General features: G+C 35.9%; 1 protein-coding gene across 2 annotated transcripts; it reads left to right on the top strand.

The window, feature by feature from the left end:
* Nucleotides 1-18: 18 nt before the first annotated feature.
* On the top strand, nt 19-21,541 carry KPNA5 (karyopherin subunit alpha 5). Of its 2 annotated transcripts, none has more exons than XM_063329735.1 (14): nt 19-178; nt 2,305-2,438; nt 4,808-4,909; nt 4,992-5,091; nt 5,889-5,983; nt 6,835-6,966; nt 7,863-7,951; nt 9,072-9,171; nt 10,830-10,993; nt 12,056-12,134; nt 13,109-13,234; nt 14,142-14,269; nt 15,953-16,131; nt 17,835-21,541. In XM_063329735.1, the coding sequence occupies exons 1-14, from the start codon at nt 175-177 to the stop codon at nt 18,020-18,022; spliced, it is 1,620 nt and encodes a 539-aa protein (XP_063185805.1). In that variant the 5' UTR covers nt 19-174; the 3' UTR covers nt 18,023-21,541. The 2 variants fall into 2 exon arrangements, with proteins under 2 accessions (XP_063185805.1, XP_063185806.1); XM_063329736.1 differs by lacking the exon at nt 19-178 and adding an exon at nt 3,088-3,201 and having other exon boundaries at nt 2,301-2,438.
* Nucleotides 21,542-21,641: the final 100 nt, after the last annotated feature.

Below are 21,641 nucleotides of genomic sequence, written 5' to 3'. Positions count from 1 at the left end.
GCGCACAGCCTGCTGGGAACGGAGGGGCCCGGCCAGTGCGGCGCGCGGCGGGGCGGCGGCAGCCATCTTGAACTGCGATCGGGCGCCGGCGCCGCGCTCCGCGGTGGAGCGGAGCGGAGCGGAGCGGGGTTTTCCTCGCTTGAGGGGCGGCGGGCGCCGCGCGGCTGCGCTTCGATGGGTAAGAGCCGGGAGAACGCTGAGAAGCCGGCGGGTAGGGGCAGGGAGGAGCCGTGTCCCCCGTCCGGGGCGGTGTGCGTTGCGGTGCCCCTTGCTGTGACGCTCCCCGGCGCAGGCCGGTCTCCAGCCTGCTCGGCGGCGGCTGGCAGCAGCGGGGCGTTGCCGCGCACGGCAGCTCGGTTCCCCGCCAGGCTGGTGCTGGGACGGGGGTCTTCCCGCGCTGTTCTCCGGCATCTGGTCCCCTCAGCTGGAGGGCAGCCGTCCTCCCGCTTCCCTGCCCTGCGCTGGTGGAGGGGGTTTTTCTGGGGACATAGGTGGAGAGCTTCGGTGGTCCCTCTGTGCGGCCGCCCTGGGTGTCCTCTCAGACAAGGGGACTTGCGGTCTGGCCCGGCCCTGCGCCAGGGTCTCGGCCGGCGCGAAGCCCGCGGGGAGCGTCCGGCCGCCCCCGGCGCTGGCAGGCGGGGGCGTGGCGGGGGTGGCACATCGCGGCGCGGTGTTTAGGGAGCCTTGTGTAGGCAGGGAGAAGAGGGACCACGAGTAGGAGAGGTCTTAGTCTAGGCACAGCAACTGGGCGAGATGCAGGATGTGGTGGGTGGAGGGATTTAGTGTTAAAAAGCGTGTAGTTTCACAGGGCAGAAGCGCAAGCTTCCTTGGATCTAGATGAAGAAGTCATGAAGCCTGAATAGATCAGGGGCTGCCGGTCTTTTTGCCCTTATGATGTCTATACCAAAACTCTTTTGGGGGGGAATGAAGCTATAAATTCATAAGCTTTCCTTTTGAAGACACTTTTGATAAGACCTTTCTCCTAGATGTGTTTCTTTAACTCTTCAAAGAGCTGGCGACCTAAACTGGGTTACTTTGAATGCACGCGTCTCTTGTTGGGTACCTTGCTTGGCCTGACAGTTTTATTGGCACAACTAAATTAGCAAGGCATGAATGATTAAGGAAGTGATGATGTTCTAGGAGTAGTTAAGCCAGTAGTGTTGTAAAAATGATCTTCTTAAATTGTACCTCAGAAGTTACATGACAATTACTAGAAAATTGCTTTAGATGGTGGCACACTTAGCATTGTGGTCCAGAGATGACAGTAGTTTACTAAGGCTCTTATGAAGCAAATGTGTTTGGTTAAAACATGCTGCTGAGTCCTTGGAATGTCTTCTTGATGTCTGCCTAAGTCTTCACACTGTTTTCCTCCCATGGCTTGTGTTTATTGCTCAGCAGTCCTTGGTACTGTTGATATAAAAAAAATAAATAGTTCAAGCATGGAAGTTGATAGAGAATTGTACACAGCTCAAGAGCTGTGGTTTAGATGTTTTCTTGTCATGGAAAAATTCCAGACAAGTGAGAGTTTGTGTAGATTCTTAAATCATATTTTTGACAGTTATTTCTCAGAAGAAGGCTACAGTTTTAGCTTCAAAAACCAGCACCGTGCTCTTAACAACCTTTGTCAGTCAGTCAGTTTGATCATTTCAGTGACAGAATCATGTTTTATCACTTTTATCTTTTCTTAACTGGTATGCCTGAAATGACAGTCAGATTCTAATTCTCTAATCCATCAAAAGAGCTGTTAATTAGAATGAATCAATGATTTTGTTAGTTTAAAATGGAAGAGAGTATGCCTGTCTGGGTGCTACTGATCCTTAATTTGTTTTTCTGCAGTTTTTTCTGCATACAGTTTAGAGGGGAAAAAAAAAAAGAACAAATGCAGTAAGATATTAAACAAAGCAGTAATTACTGCAGGTTTTCTTCTTGTATTTGTCCTTATTTTTTAGTACATTTAATATCTCCTTTATGAGAGGAGGAAGCAAATTCCTTTACTTTCTGACAGAATCAAAATTTAACAACATAATGGGTTTGCTTTTTGTTTCTCAGTTTGCTCACAAGACCCATGATTTCTTTATGCAGCAGCTTATGCCCTTTAATGAAGTATCTGATCCCAGAGATGAACTGTAGTTTCATCTACAGCTTAGAAATGCCCATCTAGGCAAAGATTTCCCTCTGATTTCTACCTTAAAGATTTTTCTTGATGAACTGGGTATTGCAAGCAGCTACAGGAATATATAGCTGCTGCTCTAGTATAAGAGATGTCAAGTTTGCCTTTTGGAGTAATTTTTCTTTTTTTCATAGACAACATGGCGAGCCCGGGTAAAGATAACTTCAGGATGAAAAGCTACAAGAATAATGCACTTAATCCCCAAGAAATGCGCAGGCGAAGAGAGGAGGAAGGGATACAGCTTCGGAAACAGAAAAGGGAAGAACAGGTAAGTATCTTGGTGAGCTGTTAACTGTTGTGCTTGTGAAGCTAAATTCAGATATGTGAAAGGACTTGAGCAGACTCCTCCTGTGGAGCAGAATCCAGAGCACAAGGCTGAATGTCTGTTTTCTCTGAAGTCTTGGGGAGCACCAGGCACCTGTTGATAGGATCATAAAACAAAAAAGTGAACAGAAGCCCTCTTAAGTCACTAGGGCACAGATAGGAGGGACCTGTGTCTTAAATATAATCTTTAGTCTAGGTTTAAACATGTAAGACTGGGCTGAAAGGATACTCTTATTTCCAGTAAGGATTAGAAACCATGCATCCTCTTCCAGAGTTTAGGCCAAAGTTGTACTGTTAGAAGGGAGAAGGGTTGTTTTAATCTTTGAAGCCATATTTCAAATTGCCGAAGAGCTTTTCTACAGTAGCTTAGTAAAGTGGCTGCCAATTAGTGTACCCTGAACTATTGTATATAGCACTTTCAGTCATCTTCATTGAATTTTTAGTGATCAGAGTACACAGAGCATTGTATAATTTCATGGTTTGTGGTAGTTCCTTTTCCCAAAATGCTTAGTAGTTTCTTGCCGGGAAAGTAAGGAATGTGGTTTGTTTTTCTGCTTGGTCTAAAGTGGCTGAATTTGTCTCCCACACCCTAGAGAGTGTCCCAGGCACTGATCTACAGTCTTCTCTGAGGTGGGAGTGCTTACCCTTCTCCTGGGAAAGCGGTGCTACTGCATGGAAAAAGAATTTAAATTAGTTGGGCCAGAGAGGTAAGAGTAAGAAGTAGCATAATGCTGGAGCATTTACCTGTGAATGGGTAACTGCTTTGCAGTTCCTGCCGAAAGTTTTGTTTGTATATTTTGTAGTAAATACTCCCTAGATAAATTATGAAAATAATGGGTGTTTCCTCTCCCATGCTGACTGTTGTAACAATGAGAATACTGTTACGTTTTCCTTGATCTTAATTTGTTGGACTGGTGTTTGGCAGCTGCGCTTGAACTGGGGAGAATAAGTTTATGTAGGGAGATGAGACTGATTTTGCTCCAGAAGAAATTATAACTGGTAGATAAACCGTAATCCTAAACAATAACAGTTTATGCATTTCAACCAAGAGCTTCTGTGTCCTTGTTGAGTGATAGAAAGAATGGCTGATCTTCCAAAAGAGGAATGTTGTTTCTTCTTCCTTTGTGGGTTTAGATGGAATTAAACCTTGTTTACGTCCAGGATTCTGTAGTTGTTTTGTGTCCAGGATTTTGCCCAATCCAGAAGTGTACTGAAGAAGGGAGAGAATGCCTTGTTTGAGGTTCCTGTTTGAGATATGGGTAGCTGTGCACATGGAGTTCTTCTGCAGTGTAAGGCATGTATAGTAGCAGAAATCTACGTGTCTACAGATACCTAGAGGACAAAACCTTCAGGATTTAGTAGGAGGTTTCATTGCTGTGCTTACAGGTGAAATCTTAGGCAATGGGTTGAGAGGCTAAGATTTATTTTTAAAGATACCAACATAATATTCTTAGAATTGTTAAATTACAGTAGTTGTAAGTGTAGTACTGGATTAAAGATAAAAATTTAGGTTTAGTTCCTTGAAGAAAACAGGCTAATGTGAATGTTTTGCTTGCATGCCAGAAAATGAAGAGGCATTCATTAAAGATAGCTTACTAAATAGTACAGTGTAGGTATGTATTTTGAGCACAGGAAGTGTATGTAGGCAATTATAAAGCGATTTTTGGACATAGAGGATGTTTAATGTTATATAAATCGATATATAATTATTGTTATATTGTTAAATTGTTATATAAATATATAAATTCCTCCAACTATATTAAAATAATGCTGCTGTTTTAATCTTTCTGCGATTGTATATGAAATATAGGTGCTGTTTAATTGTCATGCAAAAAAAATATATCTTAGACCTTCTGTTGAAGGGAGGAATGCAGTGTGCTGAAACAAATGTTGGCTCTGTGTTGATGATACTAGCCTATAAACTATAAAAGGAGAAAGTAACTTGTAGAGTACTATTTACTGCTTAAAAATAAATGCTAATTTTGAGGGATAAAAGACTAAAAGTAAAAAGATTTGTATCTTCTTTTTCTTACATGTGGAAAAGTGTATGGATCTTTGCTAATTAAAAAGAACTTCAGTTTTTAAGTGTCTGAAGTGTTGGAGTGCAGTTTATCAAGATACAGATATAGTAGTGTTTTTCTCCTTTATGTTCTTTAAACTTTCACGTAGAATTCCGTTTGCATGGATGAGTAGGAAGGTGAGTAGTTGAAATACTTTGACTGGTATTGGTGAAAGCATTTCTTCAAGTATATGTCATCAGTACCCACTCTATGGTAAGTTCTGATGCCTCCCAAAATTTTCTTCTTTGCTTAGCTGTTTAAACGCCGAAACGTTTCTCTCCCGGGAAATGAAGAATCTATGGTAGAAAGTCCAATTCAGGATCCTGATGTCAGCTCTACCGTACCTATTCCAGAGGTAATTACTTGAGAGAGTGTTTAGAATGTTACCTGTTAATGTGCATGGTACTAGACATAAGAAATCCTTCTTTCATTTTTAGGAAGAAGTTATTACAGTAGATATGGTTCAGATGATTTTCTCAGATGATCCTGATCAGCAACTCACAGCAACTCAGAAATTCAGAAAATTGCTATCTAAAGGTACCTAAATGTGGCCTGATTTTTTTCGTTCCTTCTGCGTTATTGTGAATTTTAGTGATACTCACTTAACCTTTAGTATTGTTTTGCTTTAAAATAGAGCTTGCTGAAACCTCTAGTTCTGTTTATAGAGAAACCATGCCAAATCTCTTCCGACCAAATGGCTAAATACAGAAAGCTTTGTTATTCTCATGTTAAGTCTTTCAGACAAAGTAACAAAAGCAAGGATATTTTGATGGAAGTGTCTAGGACAGTAACTAACTGCACACTAACATTACTTACAGTACTTGTTGCAGTAATTCAATTTCTGTTTCTCATTCTGTAATTGAGGGAGAAAAATTAATGTCTGCCAAAGAACAGTTGTAACTTGTTTTTGTTGAGACTGTAAGACATGCAGTCTTAAATTAATGCCAGTATTTGTATAGCATGATGGGCAAAGGTGTGCTTGCTCATTTAAAATAGTATCTAATCATAATTGCTCTGCCACTGACTTGAACTACTGATTGAGGGAACAGTGTTTTGTAATGTGTTACTAACATGCCAATGGATAATAGTATGTGTTACTATTATTACACATAATAGGGTGTTTACTAAATTGTAGCACTTTATGGAGGTGATCCTGCAGTCTTCTAAAGTCAAAAGTTTAGCTCCTTCATTTGACATTAGCAAATGGCAAAATGAATGGCAAAAATTATGGTGAGAACTGAGAATCATATTCATGTTTTATGTCATATTGAAGGAGTAATTTATTTGTTTTTTTATGTTAGACTTACATAAATATGTTTGTTTTTATTTCCTAGAGCCTAATCCGCCTATAGATGAGGTCATACAAAAACCAGGAGTAGTACAGAGATTTGTGAAATTTCTAGAGAGGAATGAGAATTACACTCTGCAAGTGAGTTTGGCTGGTACTGGCTGGGAGTTTGGAGTGGGATTAGAAACCCCCTAGAAGAGCGTTGGAAAGCATGTGATTTTATTTATTTTTTAAAAATATAAATATATATAACCGAATTTAATTATTTTTAACCACTGAGGCTCTAAATTTTAGTTGGCAGTTTAGTTACCACCAATGAAATTGTGTCTTGACTCTTGTGAATTTCGTAGTAGTCTTTAGGGTTATGTATTCAGCTGATCAAATACTTGGGTGTTGAAAGCAGAATGTATTCAAGAGGGTTTCCAGAATGGTATATGAAGATCATCAGCACTGATGTGTGAGCAAAACCTGTTTTGTTTGTGTTGAGTATATTGTAGTACTTTTTAGTTGAAATCTTAAAAAAGAATAAAAAAAATACAGGAAACTGAAAGGCTTGTGAGAAATCCTTTTAGAAAATCTTTGAAAAATATATAATTAACGATAGGAGTAACTAGTTCTGTCTACTTGTAGCAGCCCATGGAATGACACTTAGGCCTTGTGTGCATTCATACTAGAAGAATTAACTTAATGTAGAGGAAACAGAAGGGATTCATGCTAGTTAATAGAGATTTGAAATCTTCCCTATGATTACTGCTGCAAGCCAAAATCTAAAAATAATTTACATGCTGAAGATTCTTATTAAATGGAGATTTTGTCAAAGTCAATTATTTTATTGTATAGAATGTACAATAATAGTAATAATTGCAATTCAATAGAAAGGGAAAAAAAATTTGGAAAATTAACCTCTGCAACTCTCATGTCAAACTGTTTTTCATGAATTAAAGTTTTATTACTGAGTGGTTTAATGTGGTCTTCTTGGTGCTCTTTAACAGTTTGAAGCAGCTTGGGCTTTGACAAACATAGCATCTGGAACTTTTCTACACACCAAAGTTGTAATTGAAACTGGAGCTGTTCCAATTTTTATTAAGTTGCTTAGTTCAGAACATGAAGATGTACAAGAGCAGGTAACTGTTTTCTTGGGGTATTTTATAACTTAAAATTAATTTATGAATGGGTATTTTTGGGGTGTGTAGTCAGAAGGGTTTTGAGCCCCATTTGCCTACTAGCCCATTGATCTGGCTCCAGGAAGATTAAAATTTGCCTTCAGTGTATTTTTTCTGTCATGTTTTTTTTTTTCCCCCTCTGATTCTTTTAGGTTTCTTTGAACTTGTTTTTTTATTTCGTGTTATTGAGTAATTTGAAGAAAGAACCTAACTTCTATTGTGGCATTTACAGGTGGACAGGAATTGAAACACCATAATAGAAATAATATAGTAGAAAACAATGTGGATTTTTTCCCTAAGTTATCTTGCATCTTTATTTCCTGTATCCTTCTGCTCTTCCATCTTAATATGTTACAGTCTTCACTAACATTTTCCTGAACTTTGGTGGTTTTTGTTTGGTTTGGGGTTTGTTGTTTATGTTTTAAGACAGGCTGTAATTTACTGGCTTTTATTTAGCATGTTTGAAAGTTTGTGTAGTGAAGGTTCATGATTTAAGTTTTTTATTCCTTATACGTTTTTTGCAACTTTGAGACAGTTTTATTAAATCTATTACACATAGTGAGGAAATGTAACTATTGAAAAAAATGCTTGCATCCTTCTTATTGAAAAGCACGTGAATCAACATACTTTCATAGCAGAAGACTATTTCTTTGAAAGGATGACATCAAGTGTAGGTAGTTGACTTTGTGTGAGTTCATAAGAAATGTAATACAGAAATGAGTAGTCTTCTGAAATTTTATATTTGGAATGATACTGCTTTTTTTTATTCTGTAATATTTGCTGTAAAAAAATGTATAGATCTGTAAACATTGATTTACAAGCATGTATAAATTCACTTGAATGCTTTGCTTTTTAAGGCTGTGTGGGCTCTTGGTAATATTGCTGGTGATAACGCAGAATGCAGAGACTTTGTTTTAAACTGTGGAATATTACCACCCCTCTTGGAGTAAGTATTGTAAATTAATACCATAACTGTAGTTGACAGGTATAGATAACTTTAAACTTCAACTTGAAATTCATTTGAAAAGAATATAAGCTTTTTGCTAAATTCAGAATGTTTCTTTTTTTATTATATTGCTATGAATCTAATGTTTTGGATTACCTGAGCTTCATGTGTATCTTTAATTAATTAGTCCATGACTGCAAGTTTTCCAATGTTTACAAAAGGAGTGTCATTTCACAGGTATAAAATTTCTGTATTGTGCAGAATTCTGTGTTGCCAGAGTTCTGGATACATAGGGTGAGAGAGCTGGTTTAATTGACACTTCCAAGTGGCTGGGCAGTAGACTGCTTTCCCCACCTTTGTTGAGTAGCTCTGAGCTCTGGTCTTGCTGTCTATCCATTTACTTGTTGAGTTGAGCTAGAAGAGTAGTGATTATATGAGCTGTGTTCCACCAGAAGATTTCACTTGGAATATCATTCCAGCATTTAATATACACTTACATAAGAGTGTAAGGTACATTCATCACAGAGAAAAAATTTACACAACAGAAATTTTATTCAATTTATTATTGCTTAAAATAATAAAATGCTTTAAAGGAGAATGTGATTGCCTTACTCGAGAATTTAAAGGATTAACAGTTTTAGACATTTTGGTATGTGTTGGAAAGTGAACCTGATTTTTCAGGTGTTTAGTCGATCTCATTTTATTCAGCAAAAGTAGTAAAGCATTAATTTTTTCACAGTTATAACTTTTTATAGAACTATTTTTATTATTAATGGCATTCTCTGACTGTAAACATCAACATTAATTCAAGGGATTTCCTAGCCCCTTCTGAAGACCATCAGAAAAGATTAGTTGAATGATTTGTCATATGAGCAATGGTTTACTTTATATGCATATGCTTGATTTGGGAATGAGATGTCCATGCAAAGTAATCTATTCAGATTCAGTTGATTCTAAGAAAATATTTGCAGCGTGTAAACTATGAAGGTAAATAAATCCTTGGGCACTTGTTTCAATTTCTTTTCCTGATTTGAGGAACTGTTCGTGATAATAAACATAAAAAGACTTACCTTTTAAATAAGAAATGATTATTTTTTTAATTGTTGTCTCACTTTGACAGACTGTTAACAAATTCAAATCGTCTTACAACAACTAGAAATGCAGTTTGGGCTCTCTCAAATCTCTGTAGAGGAAAGAACCCACCTCCAGACTTCAGTAAGGTATAATAAAGTATTCATTTTGAGAAATCAGAAAGCTGAAGATGACTTATGTTTGTAATATGCTATAACAGACAGAATCTTTGAATCTGGAGATGGACTCGATTGTGTCTTTTTAATGTAATCACACAGTCTTGTCCATCTGTCGTATCTACACAAAATCATCTCCTTTGACACACCTATCTGCAATAAAATTAAATTACTTAAAACCCTGAGATCGTAGTTAGTCAGATGCAAATAGTCATTCAATGGCATGAAATGATGGACAAATAATACATTCATCACTAAAACCTTTGGGACTGTATTTTCTCCAGATTTGTTTTAGAGGATGTGAGTTATGATTGAAGTTTTTTAAAAATAATTATTTTTTGATTTTTATTTTACGATTGTGAGTGCATGGTGCAAGAATAAAATTTTGTGAGTTTTCTGCTCTGTCAGATGCAGTTAAATCAGACTATGATGACAGAGGTGATCTGCCTGTATGCTCTCCCCTTCACTTCCTTCTCTCTCCAGTATGTGGTTGTAATGACAGTAAGACTGTAGAGGCTAGTAGGAGTATTAATTCCTTATTTTCAGTATGAAATAAATTTCTGGTAAGGTTAATGATATTAAAAGATGGAACTGAACATTTTGTATTCTGGTAAAAGAGACTGGATTTAAATTACCATTAAAGATAATCTGGAGAGAATTTACATGTCTTGAAGCTTACCTCATGGAGTGGTAATTACTGTCATTGCTCCTTAATAATTCTTGGAGAGATGTTAACAAAAAAGGGGGATTTCTGATGTCAATTAATTGATCACCTTACAATTGCTCTGCCTAAGTTATATCCTTCAGTAGTGTTTTGGTCTGGTAGTAAAAGAACAGCAAGATTTCTTGCTGCTTAAGCACTTTTAACTTCAGTGGAAAAGGATGCCCTGTAGGCAGCTGCAAATAAGAATAGCTCCTTTCTTTTTGCTCTTTGCAATAGCTTCAGTTAGACACATAAAGGAGGCTGAAATTCACAACTGATGCAAGATAAAGAATTAAGTTCTACAAAGAATATGAAATTCCCAAGCTGTACAGCTGAAACCTGTCAGGTTTCAGGTGGTGGTAAAGTGGTCTAGTTCATTTGGCTTTGTATGTGTGGAACTTGTAGGAGATTAAGGTCAGAGGCTACAGTTGCAGTGAGAAACAAAGTCAGCCGTTGCTTGTTAGATTTGGTTCAGTGAACATTGAGTCCTCTGTGAATTACTCTGAGTTTCTTTGGGTAAAGCAATTGTAAATTGGTTATTACAAATAACCACCAGTACTTTATGAAGACAGCCATATAAAAAAAATATTATTACTGTGAAACTATGTTCCCTGAATGATTCAAAAAAGCGTCAGGAATTCATGATTATCTGGTTACCTGTAAAAGCAGATTGTTTTGTTTAAGCTGAACAATTATATATCTAATATAGTATCTCTAAATAAACAATAGAATCAGAATTTATCCGATTTTCCAGTTTGACTTGGATATCTAGTTTAATCAGGAAGTGTTCCACCTAGGTCCTGATTCATTAATGAGCGCGTATGCTTTGGCAGTAAATAGTTTTGCACCTTATGCCTTTGCAGAATGTTGTCTGAAACTTGAAAAATATGAGACACCTAATTCTATGCAATATTTTTCTTTAACCTAGGTTGCTCCTTGCTTAAATGTTTTATCAAGACTGTTATTTAGCAGTGACCCGGATGTATTAGCAGATGCTTGCTGGGCCCTCTCTTACCTTTCAGATGGTCCCAATGATAAAATTCAAGCTGTTATTGATTCTGGAGTGTGTCGAAGATTGGTAGAGCTGCTGATGTAAGTCTTCCCCAAATAAATGTCTTGCAGTACTGTTAATATTAATGAATTCAGATTGACTTGTTTTTTCTCACCTCAAGTCTGAATTTATTTTGTGAGGAGTGATGAATATAAATTCAATCTGAAACCTTTTAAGTTGCTTGCTAGGTTGCTTGGCTCCTGGGATTTTTGCTGAGATTGACAGTGAAAAAAGTTGTGTCCAAAGTATTCCTTTATATTCTTTAAAATTTAATGTAGGATTTAATTTACATGGAGGAATAGAAAGGTGAAGACTGAAGAGCAAAGTTAGTTGAATTTTAAATCAATTTCTCAGCTTTTATTTATTTATGTCACTGTTGTATTTTGTTACCTTTCTATGAGACATAGTTGCAATACAGACAGTTTTTGGACTCACAAAGTCCAGAGACAGGCTTGTGCCACTTTTGAACTGTTCCAGTATATTTCATTTATGGTTCGTCATTTTCCTAGAAAGAGAGCCTAATCCCTGTGTTTACATGGGGACTGCAGAGTAGGTCAGGGATAGTAGTTCTCAGCGCTGACAGCTCAGCACAGTTCCCTGTGAGAAGTTCATTTGTATAGCTGTGCCGAGAGGGTGAAGTTGCTTTGTCTTCCGTAGAAACTTTAGGACAACTGAGTAGACATCTTTCCCCCACACCTCAGGCAGTTGAATATGGGAATATTGGCTTCATGTACTGGCTTCTAGGGTTATTGACTTACAAAAGGGGGACTTCACTTACAAAGCGGGGCTGTTGTGATTTAGTATACAGCTAATAACACCCTTTTTGTTTCTGTGGCTATTGAACGAGGCAGGTTCCAGTATTGTATTCAATAATACCTGAGCTGGTGGACAGATAGATTGCTCTAAATTGTGTTGTTCCATAGGGATGCACTTTCCTTGAATCAGCAATTCAGTTGTGGGCTTGCAGTTGTCAAAATAGGGGGAAAGTATAAGAAGTAGTACAGTGTTTTCTATAACCAAAAATTTAGCACCTGAAGTAAGCTGAAAATGCGAAATTATCCTTTAACACTTGGTAATACTGACTGGTTTAATGTTGTTCTCAGGCATAACGATTACAAGGTGGTATCCCCTGCACTAAGAGCAGTTGGAAATATTGTGACTGGGGATGATATCCAAACACAGGTAAGGCTATTTAAGAAAAATGAACTGGCAGGACAGAATTTTGTAAAAATTGTGACAAAGTACGTGCCCAGTACAGGTAGTTGCATATGTCAGTGAAAGAGGCTCTGTACAAATCTGTATTGGTAATTTGACAGTTTAGGCTGCTATTTTAAACATTAAATTACTGTAAGAATGAACTTTTTTTTTTTTTACAGCTCTGTATGTAGTGGATTGCTTCATTCTTGTGTGGACTGTTGCTTCCCCCCCGCCTCCCCTCCTCCCATCTTTTTTCCCCTCTGTAGTGAGGGTTCAGTTATTTATTACCATTCCCTTTTTTAAGTCTTCAAATGCAGTCAAAGTTTTTACTTGTAAGCAACAGTTAGATGTCATTTATCTGTGAATTTGTATGTGATAGTCTTACTGATGCAATTAGTTCTGAAGATTAATTTTTTAATTTTAGGCAATGGAATTGAGTTTGAAGCAATGCAGGAAATGCTAAGACAAGTCTTGCTTTAAAGAAAATTGTGTCTAAAAGGCTGACAGAAGTAGTGTAAAGGGAAAATAAGGAAATAAGTTAATTACATGATTTGTTGTGAGCTCTGTAGGAGAGGATTTTGCTAAGGAATTAAATAGAAATCATCTGTCTCTTTAAAAACCAAATGAACAAATAACTATACAGATTAGATTTACACTTCTCAGTTATTCTCAGTTATTCAGTTTCTAGCCTTAAGCAGCCTTAATTTAGTCTTACTGTTGCTGGTCTACTGGTCTGAACTTAATTGAGGGCAGATTCTTTCAAATTGTTGGATTGTCTGTTCACACAGTACAGCGTTGAATGCTAATTTTGCAAGATGTTATGTATGAAACTTTGTATAGTATAAATGTGTTGCAAAATCTTCCTTTGAAGTCATCTGTAAAATGCTTTTATATATATGTATAATGCACAAGACAGTATCTATAAATGTATCTAATTTTCAATTCTCACATTATTTTAGGTGATTCTAAACTGCTCTGCATTACCCTGTCTCTTGCACTTGCTTAGTAGTCCCAAGGAATCTATTCGAAAAGAAGCATGCTGGACTGTTTCTAATATTACTGCAGGAAACAGAGCTCAGATTCAGGTAAAGCCTGTATATTTGTTATTTGGTTGGTTTTGTTTTCATTTTACCAGTTCACTTGGTTTTCCATCACAAGGAGAAATAAGTCAATATCAACAGTTGTTATTTTTCCCTGTGGGAGCTTCATCTGCTGGTATATTCTCTTGTAATTTTGTTTTGCATTGCAATATACATGTTAAAGTAATAAGCAATTTTTCTTTCCTAAAAGTTGAAACAAAACATTTTGCACAAATTAGTCAGTGGACTAATTCTATAGATTTGCAAATGTAGAACATTTTGCTTGAATAAAAAACCTGCATGGTGTCATCAATACTAAGTTGTATTCTTGTGGGAACTACTAAATCCTGACTGCTGCTCCAGGTGTCTGGGTTTACTTGAAAAAGGTTCTGGTTGATAGAAATGAGAATTCTGAATCAGAGTACATGTTTCAATACGATTTTTTTTTCCCCCCCCTCTACTTCAATAAAAGGTGAAAGTGCTACTTCTTGATGCCATTTAAAATATATAATATAGTCTCCAATTATAGACATAGTCTTTCCATGGAGACTGCAAACCTGAATAAAATGGACAAAGTGAAGTTTTGTTCTGAGGCTTGATCTCCAGTTCAAAAACTCGGGTTTAGTGCTTATGTCATGTGATTTTTAAGTGGACCTATCCAGTAAGTAGCATTCTGTCCACCAGAGACAGAGAAATCAAAAAAGAAGATACTCTGATGGCTGCTGCAGTGCACTGTTGGAATAGTTCTGAATTTCAGTTTAGAGTTTCTAGTTAGTGTGCTGCCTTCTAACAAAACATTGTTTGCTTTGATATCAGCAGGCATCACTGACTCTTGTAGTGAAGGGTATTAATGTTCTTTGTGTATACTAAATCTTTATTAATGATGGTAAAATATTACAATTTCATCTCTTAGGCTGTTATAGATGCAAATATTTTTCCAATATTGATTGAAATTCTTCAAAAAGCTGAATTTCGCACCAGAAAAGAAGCAGCATGGGCCATAACTAATGCAACATCAGGAGGAACCCCCGAGCAGATTAGGTAAGTTTGTATGTGTTACTAGTTTCTCTGCCTAAGTATCTTCTCTAAGGCATTTGAATATTCTGTGCGTATTTCTAAGGCATTTGAATCTTGAGAAACATAGCAACAAAATCTTAGACGCAACTTTCTTGAAACTGTCTGTACAGGGACAAAGCATGTAAAAAATCAGGAAAACGAGTGAAATATGCGCAGTAGACTTAATAATAAATTGACCGATGCTGCTTTGTTTCAGTGGTATTACACCAAAAGCTTTCACAGGGTTATGTTCCAAAATTGATATTGTATTGTCAAACACAGTTGGAACAGTTAATGAACAGCTTCAGTGTGTAAAAATTGAAAAATTTAGGAGAGTTGTTTAGAAAACCTGTGCAATGGGATTGTATCTTTGTATCTTTGTGGAGAGACTTCAGGAATTTTACTGATTTCTTAATGTATTTTAAACTCACTATCAGTGTTTTTTTAAAGCAGATATCTAAATCACTTTTTCAAAATTCAGTTTGATTAAAATTTTACTGTCAGCAGCTATTTATGTGCTGCAAAGATTGGACTTCTTGAATGATTAGAATAAAATACTCCCCAGTTTCTCTGAATACTGTCAGCATAGTGATCAGTTTGAGTCAGTAGTTGACAAATGGATTTATAAATGACAGAGTATTATTTGGAAGCCAGAACTGAAAGTGATATGATAACTCTTCCAGCACATTTAGGAGATCTGTTGCAGTAAGTCCAGGCTTAGTTATTTAAAATTTAAACTGTGCTGGTTTCCTTATAATCACTAAATGTTATCAGAGGTAAGGAAAGTTGTTTGGTGGTTTTTTGCTATTATTTTGGTTGCTTGCATAATGTAACATCTTAAATTTTAGCTTGTTTTAAATGTATATTAATTCAGGATAGTAAATGTGCGTGTAATGTGATAAACATAGCTTCTTGTCACGAAATACAGATATATTATCTGTGTTTAGTTTTAGCCCTTTTAATGTCCTCAATGTACTACTGTCTAACTGCAGGGTAATTTAAAACCACTAAGTAAACTATATTTAAGCAACCTTTTGATGCGGGCAAACATTACTGTCTTCATTTTACTTACACAGTAGAAACAAGGACACAGGTTCTGACTTCCAAAAGTTCATACACAATTTTTTGCAAAATTGGAAAAAGGAATAGGATATACTCAGAATCCAAATATTTTTTTATATTTACAATTATGTCCTTCCCTTTATAGTAGGTAATGCTAATATCTTAATGGCCTACTAGTGTGGACTATGTTAGCACAGAGCTGTGTCCGATCTTATCTGTCGCTGACGTATTTACTAGATATTTTTGCTACTACGAAATTTCAAGTGCCTGGGAAAAGAAGTTACTGCTAAAACTAACCTTTTCTCTTACATTCAGTTAGACCCATCTGAAGATCACAAGTGAAAAGGAGTTGAAAAGACTACAGATTCCACACTCTAGTTAGGAATATGAACATTAAATTTTCTCATTAGGATAAATTAAAATAGTTATTCAATTTCAGACTGAGCTTATCTTTGTGTTGTTGCATGTTTTAGAAATTTTTCTGTTTCAATCACTTTAGCAAAATTAAGGACCAGTAGTCATAGACTGGCATGTCAGAAAAAATGTGCTGGATTATCAGTCCTTCTTTTTCCTCCCACCCCCTTCTGTGTCTCTGCTGTTACAAAGGTATTTGGTAGCACTGGGTTGTACCAAGCCTCTTTGTGACCTCCTGACTGTGATGGATTCAAAAATAGTACAGGTGGCTTTAAATGGACTTGAAAATATTCTGCGTCTTGGAGAACAAGAGTCTAAGCAAAATGGAATGGGCATTAATCCTTATTGTGCCCTTATAGAGGAAGCATATGGTAAGAAATTACTTCTTGTAAAACTACATACCTGAACTTCCTTATTTCAGGCTGTCAAAACAAAACCATTGCAAACCATTTTGAAATCTGTAGGTAAGTTTAATATAAGAATTACTTCAAGCATAAGTGGGTATTAAAGTAGCATAAATTAAGTAATGTAACATGTTGGGAAAAGGGATTAAATGCAGAAAACCTGTGGATGTTTGTCTGTGGTCAGTTTATGAAATGTTTCTCTAGAGAAACAATCTCGGAAATATTTAACGCACAGGTGTCCTAGTCTATTGAAGCCATGGTTTGCATAAGTTTATCAGCCAATCCTAAATGCAGTTTTATTACTTTAATATATAGTCCTGTCTGGTTCAGTTTCATTACCAACAGGGATGTGAGATCAGAGTTTATTTTACTTATTCCCAAAGTCAGATCACTTTTTAGCATAGTAAATATCAGTAATAGCAAAATCAACTTCAGATCATAAAATTAAATAAGTTTGAATCTAATTTGTTGAAGTATTTTCTCTGTTTCTTAAGATTTGTTTAATTAAACCACATTTTAAAGGCAGAGTATCAAACCTAAAATGACTATTTCTGAAATTTCCTGACTAGATGCTTTTGATTTAACAAAATTAATGTTAAAATGAATATTGCATTATTTATGGAGGGTTATATTTTTGTAGCTCTGACAAAACAAAATTGGCAGACATTTGTGTTTCAGAAACTGCTAATAACAATTCTAGTTGACCACATTATATCCGAATAGATGGTACTAACTTTTCTGTAAAGCAGCCTTTAAATCTGAGTTCCGTGTTACAGGAGTTTCATTTCTAAAATCAAGTGCATACTTGGAGAACTTCCTTAATGTGTAAGAGGAATAAGTACTGAATACTTCAGTGAAATTTATTCTGTTGCAGATTTTGAGTCCTTTCATAATTTCAACTATTGAATGTCAAGGTGGTTTTTTTTTCCTTTACCAGTTAAGTGTAGGCTGCTAAAGCTGTAGAGTATAAGTAGGGGAAACAGCTGATTATATCACCCTCATTGCTTTGGCCTCTTCAGTCACCAGAAGGGTTCATACGAGCTCTTCCTAATCCAACTTAAGTGAAAACTGAATTATCTTAAATACCTAAAAAAGAGTTATGAATCAACTGACCGCCAAACAGTTAATTCTGCAGAGGTTATGTCCTCTCACTTGCAAATGATAAGCCTTTGGAAAGATACTATCTTCAAGTCTTAAAATTAAATTTAAAAAAAAATAACAGACTGTGCCCAGTGATGACTCCATAATAGGGGATAGAATTTAGAGTTAAAGTTTTCCTTTACTGAAGAGTAAAGGAAAAGAAATGGGGATATTGGAAATTGCTACAGCAAACAGTTCTGTGCTATCCTAATTCTACACAAATTCCATTTCTTTGTAGACATCACATATTTCTTTGTAGATACTACAGCCTCCTCCTCCGCCCTAGTTCAGTTGATACCTTTTTAACATAGTTTTAAAATTAGTTTGGACAGCAGAAAACGAAGACTAGCAACATGGATTAGGAAATTAAGAATCGGTGATATCAAATGAATTGAGATGATTTGGGATTGCGTGTTTGTTGTTTTTTTTTTTTTAATCTAAGTACCACTGCTATACTACAAGCTGTTTTGCTTTGAATTCATCACTCATTTAAGCAACTAGATTTTGAAAATGTTTTGTTTTGAATTTAGGACTTGATAAAATTGAATTTCTTCAGAGGCATGAAAACCAAGAGATCTACCAAAAGGCTTTTGAACTCATAGAACATTACTTTGGTGTCGAAGAGGAGGACTCCAGTATTGCACCTCAGGTGGATGAAAGTCAGCAGCAGTTTGTGTTTCAACAGCAGGAGGCTCCAATGGAAGGGTTTCAGCTGTAAACTATTGAAGTGAAGAAAGCATAAAATGTAAACACTTGGGGTTTGGTTTGTTTTTCTTTTTTCCCCAGAGGTCTTTTCTTTATGGCCAAAGTTAGAGGAAACCATTGAATATGTTTTGCAGAAATAGATGAAGCAGCAGCTCATGCACTTTTATATATTGTGTTAGATACAACTGTTCTTTGTTTTGTATTTGTGTTTTTCATTATCTCTTAAGTACAGAAAACAACTGTGAGTAATCATGTCTAAAGCATTACATGTGATTTAACAAGAACTGTTAAGACTTAGTAGGATTTTAGGCAGTGGTTCTGAATTTTTCATGTAGTCTCAAACTGCATATCAGCAATACAGTTACTGACAGTTGCATTTTTGGCAGTAGGCTTGACTTGCCCAGTCTCTATCAAATCTACCTCTTGTATTGAAGCAAAAACGTTGCTTCAGAACTAAGGCATGAAATAAAGATGAGCTTGTAAGAAGCTGAATTGGAATGTGAAAAATATTTATTTAAATTGTGAAACTTTTATGCATTACTTACTTTACAACACACTGTTGGAATTTATTTATAAAATGTATTTAAAGACATAATAGATATACATATATAATGCTAATTACCTAATATGGAATATATGAAAAAGCTTTTTCTGAATTATGTGGGAAGAGGACTATTTCAGAGGTTTTCAAATTGGAATCAGCAGAGAGCTTGCTGGTCGTTTGTTGTTGGCTCTGAAATTAAAGCTGCTAAATGGCATTAAAAGTCAGCCGCAAATACAGTTACTTTGCAGTGGAGGCAGTTGCTGTAGTTACCACAAGAATGCTGCCATTATCAATGACAGAGATGGTGATTTGCACAAATCGCCAAGCACATGCTTTACAGCTGTCTCCTGTCACAATGTGGTAACACTTTAGTTTGAGAAACATTTGCAATGTTCGCCTTTCTAGTACAGTAGCTTCTTAAAAGTTTAGACAGTAGGTGTTATTTTTTTGACCAAATACGCTACCGCCACTCGATTTGTTCTTTAAGTTCACTAACTCTGATTTCTTTTGGTAAGAGAATAGAAATACTGCAGTGAAGAATGAATGGTGAATCACTCCTTTCCAGTTGAAGGAGAAGTTCGTTGTACTGTAAATAGCATTAAGTACGTGGACACCGAAACTAACTAGAAGTTATCGTCATCTAAATATTTAGGCTCTACAATATACAGTGTTTGCTGTTAAACACTAAAAGAAATAGAATTCTGATATTTACACTAACAATTTTGAATACAGAAAAATGTATGTTCTGCTTCGACTTGCATATAAGTAGTGTTTCTGGTCTGTTAGTAGTATATCTCATTTGGAGAAGCTAATACTTTGGGTTACCTCTGAAGTATGATTATTTTTTATTACCTGTACTTAATGTATTAACGTCAAACTCTTGGGTTAAGTGAAATCCTTGACATATGAGAGCATTTCATGCTTCATAAAAAGCTGCAATTTAAATTACAAATTACTTACCCCATGGCACTGTGCTTGTCAGTAAACAAGATTTTAATGCACTGAAAAATACAGGTTAAAGGTGGTATCATTTACAGTACCATTTTATATTTAGAATTTTTTTTACATGCAAGTTAAGATTCTTAGATGTTTCACTTTGATGTTACAGCAATATATACTATATTGTAATTGAATGTGGGACTTGAAGTGGATTTTCTAAGATTAATGGTCAATTTTGACTAAGATGTAACTGGGAGGGAAGAAACCTCTTTTTGAAGTCTTTTTAGTGGAAGATAGAAGTGTAAGAAGTGTATATAGGAGTGCTGTTACTTTATGAACTCTGAATAATGAAGGTATTTTAGCAAATGACACTTTAAACCTAGATTTGTACAGCACAACAGTTTTGAATAGTGTGATAATATTGATTACAGCTGCCAAATTTTCATATAATGTTAGATGATTGTATTTGTGCCCTTTTTACTCTCATAGTTTTAGGTTTTCATATACTGACCTTCCTTCTTTCCCCGCCCACCCCATCTGTTCAAAGTACAGGGTAACAATCATGGAAATCTACCAGGATTACTAGTAAATGCTGAATTTCAATGTAGTTCTAGCGTAAGAAAATTATTCAGGTAACAGGGTATTCCATTGTTTCTAACAATCTTGTTTTGATACCATAACCAGCTGTGCCTGCTTTTTATTTGGAGAACCCTGTAAAAACTGCGTTTATAAGCCTCTCTAATTTAAACCAAATCTGAACTACAAAATATCTTAATTAAAAGACTTGAAAATGAAGAAAAGAGGGGACATTTAAAGTATTATATTTGTTTTGAAAGAATGTCTTCAGTTTTGTGGATATATTATTCTATATGTATGAACAGTTAGTGACTGCACTTTATGCATTTAGATAAACTATATTTCATGCTTCTGGTAACATTTAAATGTAACAGTTTAGAAGGGAACTAAAATTGATGGACTTTAGCTAATGGAAGTCATTATTTAAACTCAACATTTGGTTTACCCTAAAGATGTTACAAAATTATAATGAAAATTCTTCTTTAAAGGATGAACGTCCAGCATGGCCTCTCCTGCGTTATCACTGGGTTTACATCACACTTTATTAAAAGCACGTAAATGAGCAATATAAAACCAGAGATGATGACTTAAGGTCAGCTCTGGTGTGGTCATTTGCAGGTAGGGGTGTGAATATGATGATGTTGCCTAAACAGATGAAACCAGCGTGGAGAAAATCAAACAACAATCACAAAAAGAACTGAGAGAAGAAAATCTCTTTTAAGTTTGGTATTTTATATGGAATCTGAAGTGCCCCATCAGTTACAAAATCTGTTTAAAAATACTGGCTTTTGGGTTTTGGTTATAATTAAAAGGGTACCATTTGTTCTGCTTAAATGTGAATACTAACTAGCTAATTTATGCAACTATGCAAAGCATAAGATTTTTTTTTTCAGTTCCCTACTCTTGATACACTGAATCATATCTAATTTTTTCATCGTTGCACTTTTGTCTGAGGACTGGTTCATACAGCTTTTTCATTTTCTAGTGTTTGTTTTAAACACCATTGCTAGCAGCAATCGGAAAATAGTAATAATGTTGGCACAGAAGTAAGTTAGCTGTAGAACAAGTTTGCAACTGGAAAATATTTATTGTCGGGTCTGTCTTTAAAAATAAAATAAAAAAAAAGATGCACTATTGTCTTTTCTTCACAGTTCTCAGTTGATTTAAATTTATTAAATTGTACAACTGAGGATTTTTGTAATAGGTCTGCCAATTGATATGTGAAGCTTTAACTGTGACCTCAAGAGTTCACTGAAATCTGGACTTGAGAAATTTTAGTTACTTACGGCACAATATCTTCATATAATGTGTGGAAACGAAAATACCTACACTAACTTCAGCTAGTAATAGTGCATCTTTAACTCCAGGCCAAAGGCCCATTACTGTAACAGAACACATATGAGTAGTATGCAATATTATGGAATGTTAAATCTCCAAATACCATACAGAAACCAATAAAACCTATTTTACAGATGTTGATTGTATTTATTTAGTGGTTCAATAAGCGTGGCTTCTTAAACTAGGAAAACACAAACGCCATTTTGAATACGGCAGTGAGGCAAATGAATTCAAA

The sequence above is a fragment of the Chroicocephalus ridibundus genome, chromosome 3, assembly GCF_963924245.1.
Source record: "Chroicocephalus ridibundus chromosome 3, bChrRid1.1, whole genome shotgun sequence".
NCBI lineage: Eukaryota > Metazoa > Chordata > Aves > Charadriiformes > Laridae > Chroicocephalus > Chroicocephalus ridibundus.
This window is presented reverse-complemented; position numbering and strand designations above follow the sequence as displayed.